This window comes from Anopheles merus, chromosome 3R, assembly GCF_017562075.2.
Source record: "Anopheles merus strain MAF chromosome 3R, AmerM5.1, whole genome shotgun sequence".
NCBI lineage: Eukaryota > Metazoa > Arthropoda > Insecta > Diptera > Culicidae > Anopheles > Anopheles merus.
Genome location: NC_054084.1, coordinates 49038268 through 49052939, shown reverse-complemented (window position 1 = coordinate 49052939; position 14672 = coordinate 49038268). Strand labels below are relative to the sequence as shown.

Genomic DNA, 14672 nt, shown 5'->3' with positions numbered 1-14672 from the left:
ATTTTTAAACCTCTGGGATGCTTCCTACGATAGTCATTCTTGCATCTACTCTAGCAAAATGCAGAAAAAGCACTAATCTTACATTAATGCGCATACAAACTTTTTTGTACCAAAACTTGTAAAAAAAACTTATCATCCTTCAAATAGTTTCAAACTGTTTCCTCACATATCCGCAAGCATCATCAGAAATAAGCTTGGAAAGAGCAAATGCATTTTACGAAACAATGGAAATTATAATTTTCGGAATATTATTAAAAGAAAGACCAAAACTATCGATGATCAGGTAGTTTATTCTAAGAAAATGGATGAATAAGAGTGGCAAAGAAGTGTAGTAAACTACTAATATTTTCTCGCTTATTAGTAGATGATGTTGTTTATTTTTCATTAGTAGTATGATGACATTTGACACCATTGGTGTAGTTATACATAAACTAACCAATTTCTAGATAAAAATGTGAACTTTTTACTTTATTTTCCGAGATCAGAACTATTACTATATTCATCAGAAGATTACTATATCAGTATCAGAAGATTACTATAGGTTACAATGTCGCAATTTCCTAATTGTTATACGAGCTATGATTACATTTCTATATAGAATCAATCGCGTGTTTGGTGCTCATAAACACAAACCAGAAAACGTGGCAGTCGAAAAACCAAATTAAGCCCGGGATACAGCTTCAGTGAAATTGAACATGAAATTTTGCTTGTTTTTTCAATAATTCATTAAATATTTTTCGGAATATGGCCTTTTGTACACCAAAAGAAAATATATTTAATTACATAACTATTTAGACTATAACACATATTAAAATAAGAAACTAAATGCTTTACTTGTAATTTCCCGTTTGTTCACGGTGAAAAAATGATGGTCATTGGGAGGAAATCCTCAAGGAAATGCATCTAAACTATGATTTGAATATGTTTTATAATCTAGATAGTTGGAGAATTTAATATCCTTTATTTGGGTATGGAATAAGTCATATTCTGATAAATATTTAATGAAATATTGCAGAACAAACAAAAAAAATCAAGTTCAATATCACACGAGCAGTTAAATTAACAACTGGAGGTTGTTAAATTTCACGTTCACGTTCGCGCAAGGTCGAAAGCAAACTTTACTCGTAAGATAATTCATGCAGTATTATAATAAGATTAGGCTATGCTTCTTTTACATTTCTATGCTATTTCTATGCTATGCTATTTAGATGCGTTAAAAAACTCAGATACTAAAGTCCCAAAAGTTTAACCGCAGTTGTAGATTTCGATTCTAGAAAAAAATGTAATTTGTGTGTTAAGCATATTTATTATGAAAAATAAATACATTTTTCATGTTTAACCATCCCATCTTTATTACGTATTTCATCCCACTTGCCTTTTATTACATATAGCAGTAAAATGTCTTCTGTTACAAGCGTATACCATACAATGTAGTTTTGTTATCGTAAAAAGGAAAGCATGTTCGGCGTTCAAGCGCGCCTAATGTTAAGTTGTAACGGAAATTTTATTGATTTTTTACTGTTGCCAAAAACATTTTTTCTTTTATATTTCCATTTACTTCCAGCAGATCATCAGAAATCTTTATAAAACATGTTTGGCGAATGAACAAAGTAATTTTATGCCACTCAAAACACATCATATAACAACATTCAATATCAAAATAAATTAATATATGAAGAACGTATATACGAATTGTAATATCCTAATTTATTGTAATTTTATCTTAATATATACAATTTGAACTTAATAAAACTCCTTCATACTTATTCATTTAAACACGTGGATATTATTTTGGCCAGTACAGACTGAATATACTTGTAGGCACCCCCAACCTCACAATAAGTGCTTGCTACGAGAGGACGATCGCAGTTGAAATTAATCTCAAACAGCCTTGTTGTATTCGGCACTCCCCCTCCTCCCCCCCCCTCCCACAACTGCATAATAATGAACTAAAAATATGTTGCTTATAATGGAAATGTTTTATTTTTATACAATTCCTTTGGTGATTGTCCTTTTACAAATCGGAAAAGTCAAACGAAGTTCACCAAATATAATCTCAAGTTCGTTGCAGCATACACCCCACGGCACTCTATAAATGAGATAGAACTGTCCCTCTGGGTGCCATGTATATTTCATTTCAATCTTTTCTATCACCAGAACCAACTCTCACAATAAAGGTAAATTATCCATTCCTATCTTCAAGAAGTAAATAATTACCTTGTCATGGCCAGTCGCTAGCAATTCCTCGAAGTAAATAGCATGGGAAGCAGAAAAAATCATTCAAACACTTGGCATTCACATTTATGCTTCCAATATGATCGAACCAAATAATGAGATAACAATTCCTATACTATTCATATAATTTGCACTCAATTGTTATGAAACTGTAACCACTTTAAAGTGGAGTTAATAAATAAAAAGCTTTCTACAGTTATCTCAATGAACGATTCGTGCAAGATATCCAATCACATATACATACATCTCAGATGACAGAAAAACGCTTTCTATGAATTGTCTTAGCTTTTCAGCTTTGCTAAACTCATCTTATATTTAATTGCCTCTGCTCCGTATGTCTGAAACAATGCCTCCACTCAGTTTACAGTTTTTTGCTTCACCAAATGACACACTGACTACCTCTATCCTTGCTGGATTAATAGTGACCATTTGCCACCAGCTATCATCGGAATGTGGTCGGTCGTCTAGTGTACTACACTTTAGGGAATCGTGTACCTTTCGCCATGGGCTGAAACGGACCAAATCGTCCTGCATGTGAACGATACTGTTTATTATTTTATTATGCCCGAGCGCTTCCTGCGATGATGTGGCCAATGTGACACTACAGTACCATAACTGGTGGTTGCCCGTATCCTCATCTTCATCGGTGCTTAAGCTAAACGCAACGTACGCATGCAGCCTGTGTTGTACATGCCCCTTGCATAGTAAGTTACCTTGTTGTAGTGTAACCCCACTTTTTCTGGAGCCGATCGTTTTACACTCGCCTCAGATGGTCTGTCTTTCGTTTACACCGAGAAACTGCGGCTAAATAACACATCTTCTCATTTCCCTTCGGCATTTCAGCACCGGAAGTAAAGGTGACTGTGCCAGAAACTACATTAATCCACACCGTTTGCAGTATAATCCCTAGCAGCATACGGTCAGAAAGTGGGTGCATTCCACCACACTACTTCTCGCAGCTATCACCGTACACTTTTAATTGCTATTTAAAATCTAATTATTAGCACAACTTATTTCACGTAGCACTATAAGCTCAGCATTTATACCTATTAAATCCCATCAAACTTAGTTCAAATACATGTAACATACATGTGTTTAATATCATTATCTTTGGCATTTAGTATCAAATCAAATAAAAGATTATAAACAATACCCTAAACTTATTCGCAAACCAAGGAAAATGTCTTTTTTTCTAAAACTTATGTACGCAACTATTTATCGATTATTATCGGTTAGATTATTTGATTTTTCGATAAGCGACTCACAAGGACAGTTTGAACATTCCTTGTTGATTTCAAATGTTGACAGCAACCTTCATTACCCTCGCAGAATCGCTTTCTACTCCAATCGGTTGCAGGATCGAAACACACTACTTCCGGTGCATGGTACATGATAGACGAGTTCCATTTCTCATCGGACATGGCATCGCCAATCAAACCAGTCAGCATGCTATTGCAAGTGGTAATTTGAACTTCTGATACGTTTTCTGAAACATGCTTTTTGAGGAAAGTAGTGCACCGAAAGGACGACACGTTTACGTTAGTTAAATAGCGCCGGACGGTATCACTACACACGTTTCAGTAGAAACATTGCGTGTAGTATAGACGCACCACCACCAGCTACACTCACGATACATAGCGATTCAGAAGACTGGCGATTGTAATTTCCGGCAGGCCAATGGTTCACATTTGATTTGGGTGATAAACCATTCAAACCATTTCGAATATTCGAATTTTTAAATTTAGATACTCTTACGCCGGGCTCGAGGTACAAAGGTCGTACGACTTCACAACATGCCCGTCATGGGTTCAAGCCCCGAATGGACCTTGCCTCCATAAGTAGGACTGACTATCCTGCTATGATAATCAAGAAGAAGAAAATACACTTACAGTAGTGGAACGCCTCTTTTTATTATCTTTAAAAACTGCTGAATTGATTCATCATGAATGTGTGTGAAACAATGTTCCATGATGATTAATGGAGGCTCCCAGTAGTTGAATAAAAGTTACATGGAGGGGCCTGGTACTCCACATTAACTATTCTCGTCTTTCAGGTGACCTTTTTCTTGGTGTTTGGTATAACTCATTCTAAATAATAACGTTTAATTTATTTGTTTTCACTTTTAACGTATTAGCTAACACGATAATAAATACAAGCGGTCCCCGAGATACACGGTTAATGGGGACCAAAAACGGTCGCAAAATACCGCGTATCTCGAATTTCCGCGGAAGTCGAATTCCAGCTAAAATATCACTAATTTTCGTGTAATTTTGTAAGTAGGAAGCAGTTTTAGTCACTTTATGATTTATTTGATATAATTCTGACTGAATGTAACAGTTTCAAAGCTTTTGAAACAGTTTTTAATATTCAATCAAAACGGAAATTATTTTGCAATTTACAATTGATGAGTCAGTACAATTTGCTCACAGAGTTGTCAAATTTAGAAATCCGTGTGTCTCCGAATTCGCGTTTAAGAAGGGACGGGGTATCTCAGGGACCGCCTGTATATAATTTTTATGAAAGATCTAGATCCAGTGGAAAAGACAGAGAGAGATAGAGATAGAGAGAGAGAGAGAGAGAGAGAGAGAGAGATAGAGAGAGAGATATAGAAAGATAATTGGCATTGTTATCGATAAGATAGTGTTCGATCGTTAGCCAACATAACGGTTATTTTAAAAGGTCAAACAGAAGATATTTATCATGAAACCCTTAGATTGAATTAACCATTAAATACTGGTATAGATATGAATGTGATAAATAGAATCAATTTATCTGAATACCCATTTTGTATTAAGATATGATATGTGTAAAATAGAAGGCACTATTCAATCCACAGAGCACGAGAAAGAGTGCACAGATTAAAAGCTATCGAAAGCATCTCTTCCTCTCTCAGCGACAATAGCTATATACATATGCACACACTACATGTGATAATTTGTTTTGGAAATTTTTTAGGCTCGACGATGCTTCATAATAGTCGTTTGAAGCTAAAATAACGATCACCGAGCTTTTTGAAGCTCAACTATGTGTCAACACTTCATCACAGACATTGCGGACATAGCCCGCGATCATCGCGCTATTCGGAGTAGCTAGAGGTAGATTGAAGTGTTTTGTTTTGACACTGATTTTATACTCATACGTTTAATTCTTTTATACGTAATTCATACATAGTTTTGTTGTTCTTAGTAGCTAACAACGCTGCGTCGTCAACATTCCGATCATCCACTGATCGAGCACGCGGCATTGTGTGTGATTAATTTGCAACACAGACAAACCGTTTCGATCGTTCGATCGAACGAATGGCTATGACGACCTAGTAATCTAGATTACACCACTTTTTACCGCCAGCAACAATAACAGCCCAGCAGTACTGTGTCGCCAGTAAATGTTTAATTGTTTATTTCTCGTTCAATAGATAATGGATAACAGTGATCCGTGAGAAAGTTCCTAAGTCTAATCTTAGTTTAACATAAATAAATAGATCGACTTAATAACTCGATTCGAAAAAGGTTTTTAAAGGATTGCACTGAGGTTCCAAAATCAAACAAATGACGAACTTCATTAAACACCCGAATTATGGAGTTGATGGGGTCTCTAGAGCCATATCCAGTTCGACTACGGTTCAGGGCAATTAACGGACGAGAACGAAGCTAAACTGCGGGCGCGTAAAAGATCAACTGCTGGAGCAGGCATGGACAGACGATGTTACTTTTCAGTAAACCAGCCACAAACAGTTGTTGCGCAGTACGGCGTCTGATGCGGAGCGGTTGCAAGCCGAGTCGCGTTTCATAAGGTGGTAACTGACTGCCAGGTGGCCAAGGTGCTGCTACTTTTATCTGAATCGTACATATTCATATGTAAATGCCACATTGACAGCGACAAAATGTTGGCATATTTGTCTATTTTGGGCAAATTGATGCTCACGAAAAAGACCTCGCGGATACCTTCACAATATTTCGCGCATGGGTGTGGCAAAGGCAAAATGCAGAAATTAACTGTTTTTTTTTATTTAGATGGAACGACCCGGTCATGCTACTGAGAATAAAATAAAATCTATCTAGCATCTATCTAATAACTTGGCTCTGCAGTTGTTCGTAATATGCATAAATGATATCGGCGTAATGCTCACATAACACAGTTTACTTCTGGAAAAACCTGCAAGTCAAAAAGAACCAGATGACCTTACTGGATGCGTGTCATATTCCAAGACTTATGCTGTTCATCGCGCCCATGCACGTTTGTTTGCCAGGGCTGTACGCTTGAAAAAGATCACACGCATTTTGAGCGGTTCGCTCATTTTCAATTCGAAAATACTATCCGTTAAGTTTAAACAATATGAACTTCGTGACGATTGCTCGTAAAGAGAAATTGAATGAAATGAAATTCGCTAAATAAAGGTGTTGCGTTTGCAACAACTCCTGTTCTGTTTAGTTTGTCAGTTAATTAGTTTATTAGTTTAAATTAAAGTGATAATATAGAGCATCCAGCGAGCATCAACTTCTAGCTAGGCTCATTCGGTCAACTCGAGGATTTCGTTACCCAATGACCATAAACTCTCTATATTGTCCATATTTTCAATCTGTTTTGAAATACGATGTAATGTTCAGTGGAAATGTGTAATGTGGAATGATGTGTGTAGATGGTAATGTGGAAGAGAACGAATGAGTAAGTGAATAGATTCGAAAAGAATAGAATAGAACAGAAATAATCACCAGCATCCGATACCAACTAACCAACTATCTCAAACAAGCCAGACACGCCGTACTTCGTCGGCTGTACTATTATCAATGGCTATACTATTACCTGGCCATTTATACCAAATCAAGGCTAATGATAATATTTCTGGACACGTTCAAGGCACCTCGAGAGTGTACACAGGTAGCAATCTGTAGCAATCTGGACAGGTCTAAATCTGGAATACAGGTAGCAATCTGAACCCTGTTCTATTCGTGTTCTTCAGAAATCATATCGGCCTATAGTTAATTAAACTCAGAAGTTAAATGACTACGACAAACTGTTGAGGACTGCAGACATCTTCAACACGCACTGAATTAGTTGACACCAGTGGTTTCCAACGTGTGGTCCGTGGCATTTACAGACGTGGCCTGCGAAAGATTTATTTTTGAAAAAGAAAAGCTTATTACTATACATGTGGTACATTTTTCCCTCACAATCAAGACTAATTTTCAACATGCATGTCTAGAATAAGATTATACTTTTCATCAAAAATATTAACTAACTTAAAGGTAACAAAATGTAAGCTCTCAACGGATGTGGGCCGCGGCAAATGTATTTTCAAAGCCAAGTGGTCCGCGATACAAAAAAGGTTGGAGAGCACTGGTTTACTCCATAGTGCAACGCTAAAGGAATGGTGCTTCTATACAAAGTGCCGTGTTATGTCCGTCGCATAAAACTCGCTCTCGCATCAGCTTCAAATATTAGCTAGACAATATGTACACCAAGAGTATAGATACGCTTCGAGATTGATACTCTGAAAACGATGTATCAATGGAACATCAACTACTAGGCTGGAATGTTCATTCTTTGATAGGGTTTTGATACCCAATTAAGATTAAATCAATTGATTGAATTGAGTATTTTAAGTGACAACCTTCTACTGATCAGTGGAGTAAACGCATTGAATTAAGTCAGACGAAAGCTACTAGGTTTGCCGTCTAGGTACTATTATTTAGGTGACACTCTCGATGTCTTTCGTTTGGGATTCAACCTCTCAGAAAACGTGAGATATCGAAATGTATGTAATTTCCTTAGTTTGTCGCAATAAAGTATTTCTAGTTTGGTCTATGTTTTTTAGATCGAGCTCGAATTCTAGTTTGCTGAAAAATTCGATAAATGGTATGTGATCGCCACCACCGCTCCATTAGGGACAGTCGTAATGATGATTACCAATGAAATAGAAAGAAATAGGGAAAATTGGAAAAAATAATGTCAGTAAAAGAGCTTTTAGTTGGCCAAGTAAATATCACTTTTATTTTACTATACACATCATACACTCATTCAATATACCATCGTTACGCATATCTAACGAATATTACTATTGTTTTTGACACTGTTGTTTTTCATATTGCTATTGTTTTTGTCATTGTTATTATCTGCACTATTGCCTGCCGGCGTAGATTCATTTACCAAAGGCACACCAAAGATGTTTTCCCACAAGTGGCAGATGGTACTAACGGTGCTATCTTTCGCGGTTGTTGTAGCAAAATCGAGTCGCCACGTTTCATACTTGTCCTCTTGTTCGTCCATATAGTTCAACCGGCATGACAACTCGTTCACATCCTCCAGCTCGACAATGTTCGTCATAAGTTGAGAATATTTGGGCTCAACCGGATATGCCGAGCTTTCATTGAGCCATCTAATGTCTGGTGTTAGCATCAAATTGCTTTCCGTTACCACCAGCGTTGACAATTGTACACTCTCCAATTCATCATTCAATAGCACATCACAAAAATTTATTATCATCACCATTTTAACCGGCTCACACTTTGCTGCTTTCTTCAACTTTCCATTTAAAATTTCTGATGGTTGATAATCCACAGTACAATATAGCGGTAGTGGGTTTTCTGAGCAAAAAACGATCAACGATAGTTATTAAAATGCTAAATAACATTACTAGCTATTTGTCACTATTACTCACCATTGAAAAATAACATTAATTTATCCGTTCGCAAAATATCCTGTAGTATAACGTGTACTCCACCAATCGCACTTATAATGAATTTTATTCCTATCTTCCACGGCAGTGATTGAGCTATTCCTACGCGATCGATGGTCCCGGACAGGTGTTTCTTCAGCCAAGTGGAGGGATCGTCGCTGTGGAAGAATTAAATAAACATTAAGCACATGCAATTTACAAACTTTACAGCAACGTGCGTTTACTTTTCAGCAGCCACTTTCTTCATTATGTAGAACTTCGTAGTAGACATGATGAATAATCCATCGAAACCAGATGGCCACTCTTCGACGCGATTATCGTCAAATATTACACAAGACACCAGCCATTTCAATGATTCTTGAGCATCTTCGAACAAATTCTGATACAGGTATAGCTTCAAGCGATGATCGACGTTCGCGAAATCGTTGTAACTGTATCGAATCGGCTCGTAAAATTTTTTCAGTAAACTTCCATCCGATTTTCCTTTTGGATTCTTTGCCATCAGCATATTGGTGGACTGAAACAATCCTCCCAGCACACTGGTGAGCACAGAACTATCTGCCTTGGATGCTATATTTGCAGTCATACTTTCATTTTGTTCTTTGCGTTCTTCTCCAGTCACATCATGCGATGCGTTTTGTTCTACCGTTACGATCGCTGATCCTTTGGCAGCATGTTTCAGAGCCGATCCTTCCGTCGATACTCCTTGGATGGATTCGTATGCGGTGCAAACACTATCTGTGACGGAGCCGGAGCTAGAGCTTTCGGTCAAATTAACATTTGTAAGAAACGCTTTTTTATGTGAATGTGTCGTATGCTGCTTTGCAGCACTAGAACTTGCTGCTGCCAACGCATGATCCTTGGCACTTTCTTGAACCGAGCTTTCCAGAGTGTGTTTAAGCGTTTCATCTATACTGTCATTCAACATACTTTGTTTAGTGACACTCAGATCTTCCTGTTGCAAATTTACACTCAGCAATGGATCTTTTTTGACGGAATCCACACTACTGTCGGTAATAGGTTCGAGACCAGAACTTCGCCGCTCTTCCGAGGCCTTTCGGCTGGGATGATACCTGTAAATTGCAAAACTCATTTAGAAAACCATTACGACGAAACATGTTAAATTTTGTATTACCCTCGGTCAAGCACCTCAATACTGCTTTGGCTGGGATTACTCAACACTTCTATGTCGCTCTCGTTACCCAGTAAATCGGTATCACGGTCTCGTTCTGAGTTTGTACTTCCGGCAACACTTTGATTCGAATCACAAGAGCTTCCCGGCTGAGATATTCGCGAAACAGACGAAGAATCATTAAAAGATTCGCTGGATTCTAGACAGAAAAAGACACGGTCAAATAGATAAAGGTTATTCACAACTCCTTACAGGTCTGAGTATTACCCAACTAGTAGAATGATACGATTATTCGATCTGTTCAATTGTTTGGCAAATCTACATCTACATAGTTCATTAAAAAATTATCTATTGTCTTTACATACTGTTACAAAACTGTACTAGATCAATGTATTAGAATACCATCGATGATGTATATATTTAGTTCCGCAGACAAAAGTAATGCAATAAAAAAGTTGAGATATTAGGTAGTTTTGTATAAAATATTGGAAATATTATAATCATTTATTCAAATGTTGTTTTTTTATGCATGATTTGTAACTATGATACGACAAATGAAACAAAATACTGTTTATCCATTTTTAGCATGTTACAGCAACAATAATCACATTCCAGAGCCACAGCAAATCGTTCAATAGTGAAATGATATCATTTATGAATAGTGTGCTTACTTTGGTCATTTTTCACCGGCGATTTCCATACTTCCGGGTGCACTAAATTTGCATACACAAGCACAAGCATCGCATACCATGTTCAGTATGTATTATTGAACAGCACATAACAATGGTGTTATTGTTGTTAATTTCAACCAAGTTCCGTATGTTTTAGTGTTGAAAGTTGTTGATCAAGTCGTGCGATTAAAAAATAAAAACAATACAAATCATACATTAGATACCTTTTTCACCTCGATTGCTAATTTGTACATTAACAATAATTATACCATCTCAAATCAAAAACCATGTTTAAAGATCCGGAGTTAAACTTAATTTAAGGGAAATAAAATATAACTAATCAAGTTCATACTTAACCTATTATTTTCAACAATCAATTTAGTGACATAAAAGGTAACCAAATGCTAATAATTATTGTTTACAATAATAAATCCATACATACCCAAGCTATTTTTAGATGAACTGTTATGAATCATATCAGAATCCATGATATGTGTACCAGAAGGACCGGGTACAGTATTTGAAACGTCACTATTAGACCCTACCCTTTGTTTGACTGGTATTTTGCTGCTATCACCAGTGCCCGATACTGCAGGAACTGTTTCCTTCTCCAGCTGCGTCTCTTTTATTTCAATACAATAACCCCCGAAACATTCCGGGCATTGCAAATCTATAATACAGTAAAACAAATTAGCAAATCTATGGCAAAGATATAAACTCACATCGATAGCATACCATCAAACAGACGTTTAGTATTGACTTCTCGCGAGAACTTGGCATTGCACACTACGCATTTGTACAAGCGCTGATTCATTTCAGACAGCGGTCTTTGAGACAGCATATCACGCAATCGATTCTCTAATAATTGGCAATCGTGCGCATCCATCTGATACACGCGTTCCCTTTTGTCGCGCTTCATCGTATCAAACGTTAAAGTTATCCGCGACGAAGTGGATCTTTCGCACGCTTCTAATGTTTTGATACCCCAGCGAGTTTTAGTTCTACAAAAAAATAGTAAGAAAAAAACAAGTATTCAACGAAAAATATAACATCAAATGAGTACAGTCACATCTCTGCTCTGTTTTGTCTTGCTTACTTTCCAACGACGTCCTTCTCTTTGATGCTTTTGTCAGAGACAACGATTGAAAAATCCGATCCATTGTCATGTGAAGATACCTGGTATAGTACTTCATTGTCTTCAACTTCAGACTCTGGGACAATAGAAAACATATTATAAGCTACAAAATACAATCACAAATATATGTATTCCTTTTGTTTCTTACCTTCATCTGCCTCCTCTTGATTTCTATAAATATCGGTTAAATTCAACGATCCTTTTGTGCTGATTGTTTCCTGATCCGCTGATTCGTATTTTGTATCACCGATGTTACTAGCAACGCTTTTATATTCAGAGCTGGTAGTTCTACTTTCTGACATGAAATCCTTTCCCACGGGCGATTCTCTTAAGGGTTGCATTTGCACCATGCTTCGTTCGTCTCCAATCGGCGTGCTGGTGCGTTGAACTTCCTCAACGTGTTGATTTTCTATATGCACTTCAGCAGTATGTGCTATTGGAGTTGTCTGTTGCTTGTTGGATGTTATATTCGTTCGTTGATAATGTACAACACTCTCATACTCCTTGTCCAGTCCAGGATCATACCCGATAACGTTTTTCACCATGTGACCAGCTTGACTTTGAAGCCATTCGCTTCCGTATTGGTTTCGAAGCTCTTCTAGCGTTTTCTTCGTCTCCAGATGTTCACGGCTACTCTCTAAAAATGTGTATAAAATTCGCTGTCACACTCATGTCCAGACAAACCAATGAGATCGCTCGACTTATATCAATATAATAACTAACCTATCTTCAAAGAGTTTATCGCTTTACTAGCATCTACCGAAAATTGTCTTGTCGTTGTATCCACATTATCGCTTTCCGATATAACAGCTCGCCGAACTCGCAGTTTCTTTTGACTAACAACGGACTCGTTCATTTGATCTAATTGAAAAATATGTTTAATTATAAAGTATTCTGATTTGCATTTGTTTTTTCTGTTAATATCTTACCTTTCTCATCATAAGCGCTCTTATAACTGCCGCCTGGAGGATCATAGTCTCCGTCAAGGGCTATGGTAGTAGCGTTAGACGCTGGTGTATTGCGACCGCTCAGATTCAAAGTAGAGCCCGCTATTGCATTCGGTACCAATATTGCTTTGTAGCTATCGTAATTACCGGTGAGCGTTTTTTCATACCGTGAGAGTGGTTCGTTATCTAGTACAAATTTTGTCTCCGAAGTAGTTTTGTTTAGATATCGTGCTGTAGCGTGTCGGTGCTTTGGATGACAGGCAAGAGGATTATCCAGCAGATTGACGCTACGTAGGGCGACCAGCGTACTCAATGGTAATAATGTGCCGTGATCTACGATGAAGTTTCCAGACAGGTCTAGCTCATTCAAACAACAAGATAAGCAGGCCAATCCTTCAAGATCCTCCAGAAAGTTGTTCGATAGGAGTAAAACTTTCATCTTACGCATTGCATCAACGTGGAAGGTAGGGATTTTGTTGAGTCGATTGTAGCTAATATTGAGCACCCGCAAGTTTGGAAGACTTCGTAACGCGGACACATTGACAAGCTGATTGTGGCTCAAGTTTAACTCCTCAAGCCAAGGCGTATACTCCATCGAACTATCTAAATAATCAAGCATGTTGTAAGAAATGTTTAGGCTTTTGAGCGAGCGCCACGACTTTCCATCTGCCACCTTGTCGCCGCCGCAACCGAACAGCACATCTGTTACTTCGGAGATGCTCCTCATGCAGGTTAAATCGTGTAGCTGATCCCTTAGATAGAGCAATCCTACGATTTGATTGATGGGAATTTTTTGCACTTCGAGCGTGCGTAGACTACGAAACTTGCTAATGTCTACGGCAAATTCGTACGGGTCGTCGTTGACAAATTGGTTAAGGCTTAGTATGACCGTTTTCTGGACGAAATCATAAACGAACTGCAAATCACGAAACACGTCCGATTTCGCATTATTTGGTTTCACTACTTGAAAACTTTGGGGCGGGAGCATCTCATTTTTGTCCACTATCAAGCTAAATGAGTCATTCAACGCCCTAAGCAGCGATCCTGCAAAGAGAATGTGAAATGAAGCGGAAAATTTAAAAAAACACACACACCCACACACACATTCCACAATGATCAATCAGTCGATCTTCTTATCAATCTGATTCAAATCGTTCGCACAGCCCTGCCTACCTGATAGAGTTAGTTTGAACTGAGAGTTCAACACTTTATCACCGCTTTCCTTTAAAAGCTTTGCCAGCGCCGTGATTTGCGTAGGATCCATTTTTGACTTCTGATCTCGGACCCTCCTGAAGTTGTTCATTCATAGACGTAGTACGGTAGTTCAACTTTGTTGCGGTATGATTCATTCACCACATCAATGTTTTATATGACTCCTAAGTGCACGAATAAATATGTAAACTGTTGAAGAGAAGAGAGATACGTTTTGTAGATGAATCATTCATTATGGCTTTTATATAATTCATACGTATGTTATTGCTGCTGCCAAAGTAAATTTCTCACAATGAAACAAATTATATGCCTAGCAATTGGTATACAAATTCTATAGAAGAAAACTGCGCCTTCAATTGACGAACAGAAACCAAAACTCACTCTCTGAATATTTTCACTTCGCAAATTCAACCTTCGATCGTGTTGCAAAACAAAGAACGCCACTAAGTGCAACACACACAACAGTAATACAAACAACAAACGCTATTTCACACACTAATGTTGTCTCGAGTTCTATAGATTCGTCCTAGCACAGCAAAAAGTTGAAGAAAAATGTGCAAGGACTAGTAGTAATTAGATGTTTATGCTACATTAAAAATAGACAACGAGAGAAAATATGGACGATGATTCCAAAACAAAACTACACACACACATTCACATTCGT

General features: G+C 37.5%; 1 protein-coding gene across 3 annotated transcripts; it reads right to left on the bottom strand.

Moving 5' to 3' along the window:
* Positions 1 to 8181: 8181 nt before the first annotated feature.
* On the bottom strand, positions 8182 to 14659 carry LOC121595876. Of its 3 annotated transcripts, none has more exons than XM_041920213.1 (13): positions 14265 to 14659; positions 13970 to 14197; positions 12779 to 13840; positions 12573 to 12710; positions 11998 to 12486; positions 11811 to 11925; positions 11450 to 11715; positions 11157 to 11384; positions 10715 to 10756; positions 10047 to 10242; positions 9136 to 9984; positions 8894 to 9069; positions 8182 to 8819 (listed from the first exon to the last, which is right to left on the bottom strand). In XM_041920213.1, exons 2-13 carry the CDS (start codon positions 14097 to 14099, stop codon positions 8278 to 8280), a joined length of 4233 nt encoding a protein of 1410 aa, XP_041776147.1. In that variant the 5' UTR covers positions 14100 to 14197; positions 14265 to 14659; the 3' UTR covers positions 8182 to 8277. The 3 variants fall into 3 exon arrangements, with proteins under 3 accessions (XP_041776147.1, XP_041776145.1, XP_041776148.1); XM_041920211.1 differs by having other exon boundaries at positions 14390 to 14659; XM_041920214.1 differs by lacking the exon at positions 10715 to 10756 and having other exon boundaries at positions 14390 to 14659.
* Between the last annotated feature and the right edge of the window lie 13 nt (positions 14660 to 14672).